Raw genomic sequence first — 4,445 nt, 5'->3', positions numbered from 1 at the left:
AATAAAAATTGATACGTTCAAAAGTATCATTATTGCAAATTTTATCATTTGCAATACAAAGCTCAAAACTGTCACCCGTGTCTAAATACAATTTTAATATAGTTTCATTTTCTACGGATCGTTAACATTTAGTTAAAAATCGTAAGTTTTTTGTTTAGTAAGTAGTTTTATTATTAAATAAATAACTAAGTTAAATTTTTGCTTAAAAATAAGTTTACAACTTACAACAGTTTACAAAATAAAATGTTTTAACAAATAGCTATTATTGTTGAGCTTATATACCTCTTTTTTCATCTTTAATTATTATGTGATTTTTTATCTTATAACTGTTTTTTAAGCAATTTAATTGGTTTTTAGTATTTTAAAAGATATTTAAAACTATTTTGAGTATAGTTTTTAAAACATATGTTTTTGTACTAGTGCACTTTGGTTTTTGCTTATTTTATTTGGAATAAAAAATAGTATATTTAATTTAAACATTCTTATATTCGAAAAAAAGTTTTAAGTTTTACTGCAGTTTTTTTTTGGTGATTATTTAGTAAAAATTTAAATTGCTGCAAATGTTTTTAAGGAGTTAGACTTTAGAGTGTTAGACAACTGAAACTGTTCATAAATACTCATAAAAAATATTTAATTAAAAAAAAAAATATGTACACAAGTACTTTTGCTTGTTTTTAAAATAACTAACTTTGTAGATTAGTAGTTTAATGACATTACTAAACTTTATCAGTGTACAAAAAGAATAGTTTTTTAATTTTCGTGAAATTTTATTTAAGCTATGCCTTTTTTTATAACTTATTGCTACAACTTTCGTTTTATTTATAATTAGATGATTAGTTTTTCTACACTAAATAACTTATCATTGGTAATTTATTCTTTAGCAGAAATTGCTTAATGTAGTTGTTTTATATACGTATACTTATATATAAATATATATTACTATATACGAAGATTATAAACACAAATTATATTTGCGTAACGTATCTTGTTAAGAGAAAAACAATTTTATTTGCTACAATTACCGCCATAAGGTTTTGTTCACATAGTATGTTTTAAAAAACGTACATAAAGTCTTAAATTTGATGCAACTTTTTTTTCTCCATATATATTTTTTAGTTGTGAACAATATTACATCTAGTTTTTAGTTTTTTTTTATGTACTAGTTTTTTGACATACTTATTTTGTTACTTTTGTATTTTACGGCAAAAAAGTAATATATTCATTTTTTTTGATTTCCATAAAGTATTATCAAAAAAATAGAATGTTTTTTGAAAAACATTTCCTGAGTATAGAAAATTTATAAGAATAATTTTAGGTTTGCTAAAAGAGTTTTTATTAAATTTTCTTAGTTTTTATGTTAAGTTTTTACATCATGAATTTTAATATTTCAAAATTAAAAAATAGCTACGAAGCTAAGATAGCAACTTGATAAAAAACGTACCACATTATTTTAAACAAATTGAATGTACAATACAACATAACTATCTAACAAAGTTTAAAATGTAAATTATCATTAAGGAAACTTAAAACTGTTTAAAATTCAGCTAAAACAAAACATGTATGTAATAAAACTTTTGTTGTTTGTCTGCCTCATAAAACTTGGTATGAGCAGCAAGTTAATAGAAAAAGCGGAAATCGCTTTCACGTGCGATGAAATTGAACAACAGGAAAGTAATTTTGACACTAAGTACTGTTAGTTTGCTGGTTTTGTAATTTTTTAGCTCATTTTTGCAATGGCCTCACGATATGCACCTGGTCTGTATAAAGAAATTGTTTTAATCTGCACATAAAATTTAACACATAATCATAAAAATATCAGGATTAAAATCGTATTTTAATTGACGTTTGTTTTATTAACGATTCTTAAAACGTTTTTTAAACTAGATTAAACTCAAAACATTTTTTTTTCTTTCCACTAATCTATTGTGTTAAGCTTTTTAAAAGGTTGAAGACCACTGCATTAATGATTTCATGTTTGTCAAAAAAAAAATCACAGAAAAGTATCCTCAAATAACACTTATTCACACTGCTTTTATATATCAAACTAAACTAACATTATCAGACAAGTACGAGTTCAGACTGACGCCGAATAGAGGAACATACTGGGCAGCGAGGGAGCAGTGTCTTGAGATGGGAGGAGACTTGTTGCAGGAAAGATTCGGCCCAGAAGGAAAAGATCAGTTCGAGTGAGAAAACTATTCTTGTATTCTATTAAAAGTTGTAAAATTTCTTCTTAAAGTTTTAGGTTGCTGCATTTAAAAGTTTACTTTTGAGTCTGATAATAAAATAGATAATTTCTTAAAAACTATAGAAATATTTACTTTTTTCAAGTACTCTTTTGTGAGGAAAAAATCGATATTACAAGTTTCCTGTTCCGCTTTTATTATAATTTTATTTTAACACATTCACTTTATTTATTTGAAAAATTGTTTAGCTTCACTAGCTTCGATTTACTAGTCTTTTAAATAGTTTAATTCTTTTTTATTTAAAAGAATTTTTATTTGAAATTAAAATCGAAACATAATCATTTTAAATCAAAAAGCTTTTTGTTGTGTACATTAAGGTTTAAAAAAAAACGAGAATAATTTTTTTACACTTTAAAAAGATTAGTACCTAATTAACTTATATCACTTATGTACATACATGATACAGTTTCCATTGAAGTTGACAGTTCTACATGAAAATAAAAACAACTGACACAAACAACATTTTACCAGCGAGATCAAAGCAACTATAAACGCGGGAGGAGGAGCTTTATACTACTGGATGGGAGCGGACGACATGGGCAAGGAGGGTAGGTTCAGGTTCATCAACGGGAAGGAGATGGTGGCGGGGGAGGACACGGTGTTCCAGTGGCAGAGTGCGCAGTACCAGGACACTGACGGCACTCTGGACTGCGTGTACGTGTACGGACCCACTTTCGAGATGGTGTACGCGACTTGCACTACCGAGCTGTACGGAGTTTGCGAGATAAAAACTCACCAGAACTGCATCGCTTGATTGTCTTGTGATTTGTACGATGTTAATAAATTTTTGTTTTGTTTATTGTAAACTATCTAAATGCTTATCATGTAAAAAGGTAGACATTTGCATATAAAAGTATACGACAAAAAGTTTTCTTAAGAAAGTATAGTTGTACTATTCACTAAAGCATAACTCATTCTTCAAAGCATTAAGTTTTAACTGAATTTATACTTCTGTTTATTCTCTATACTGCTGAAAGTTTTGTTAAAATTATTAGAAATAAACCTCCACTATTCAAAGTATACATAGTACATACTTGATTTAATTCTTTAATTACGCATATAGATGATACGGGTAGCTGTCATCTTGCACGAGCGTACAAATTTATACGAGTGCACAAATTTGCACGAAGATACTTTTTCATAAAGGGTCACTTTTGCACGAAGACAATTTTTCACGAGCAGACAATTTTTCACGGGTTTAATTTTTTATTTATTTTAATTTATTTTTTTTACTATTACTGTTACCCCTAACCCTAACCCTTACCCTTGGTCGGTATGTTATTTTTTTTGTTATTTTTTAATTTTTTTTCTATCAGTTACTTCTAACCTTTAACCTCGGTCGGTAGCTTGTTTTTTAAATTAATTTTTATTATTATTTTTTATTTTTACTATCACTGTTACCCCTCACCCTTACCCTCGGTCAGTAACTTTTTTTCTTTTTTTTTTATTAAACTAATGTTTAGATTTTTTTTGTATTTTTTGCTCTCGTGCAAAATTGACCCTTGATGCAAAAACGTCTTCGTGCAATTTAGACCCATTTTCAGATGATACAGCTTTTTATTAAAGTTGACAAATTATATAGAAATTAATAAAATAAATATAGTATAAAAAAATATTTTTAACTACAAAAATACTTTCTTTAGAGTATAAATTTCTTTAAATGCTCTTGTTAACTTTTGATAAAGGTTTTTTAAACTTCAGGTTGTTTTTTTAGTTAAAGATTATTATAGAAGATTAGATCTAAATCAATTATTGTTAATTATGTATAACATGGTTTTACTATCGAACCAAAAAGTAGTTAAACGGATAATAAAAGTGTATAATAATAAGCTAAGATTTTACTAATAATTTATCAGCGTTTATAAGAATTATTCGGTTGTTCACTGAAACAGTCACCAAAGCTATAATAATCTATAACCTTGTATGTATTTTTACAACTAAACCAAATTAAACGAACAAATAGTAATAACAAATACCACATAACAAAGTCTTTAAAATAAGTTTCAAGTTATCGTAAAAGGTCGAAATTTACAAATTGTTATGACTAATCAGTGCAATTTAACAAAAAAGGCGTAATTTAACGTTTAAGAGTTTGCTTTTCGATAACAATTTCTATTATGTAAGTTTGTCAACAGTTATACTGTTTTTAGTATTTAAAAAATAATCATGGTCTTTGTTTTTCAAAGAATAATCAAAAAC

At 26.5% G+C, this 4,445-nt stretch overlaps 1 protein-coding gene across 1 annotated transcript; it reads left to right on the top strand.

Annotated features, from left to right (window-relative positions):
• The first annotated feature begins 1,604 nt into the window (after positions 1-1,604).
• Positions 1,605-3,000, top strand: LOC145844798 (C-type lectin 37Da-like). The gene is made up of 3 exons (XM_082952220.1): positions 1,605-1,671; positions 2,063-2,186; positions 2,718-3,000. Exons 1-3 carry the CDS (start codon positions 1,605-1,607, stop codon positions 2,998-3,000), a joined length of 474 nt encoding a protein of 157 aa, XP_082808346.1.
• The last annotated feature ends 1,445 nt before the right edge of the window (positions 3,001-4,445 follow it).

The sequence above is a fragment of the Thalia democratica genome, chromosome 9 (assembly GCF_965202585.1).
Source record: "Thalia democratica chromosome 9, ktThaDemo2.hap1.1, whole genome shotgun sequence".
Taxonomy (NCBI): domain Eukaryota; kingdom Metazoa; phylum Chordata; class Thaliacea; order Salpida; family Salpidae; genus Thalia; species Thalia democratica.
This window is presented reverse-complemented; position numbering and strand designations above follow the sequence as displayed.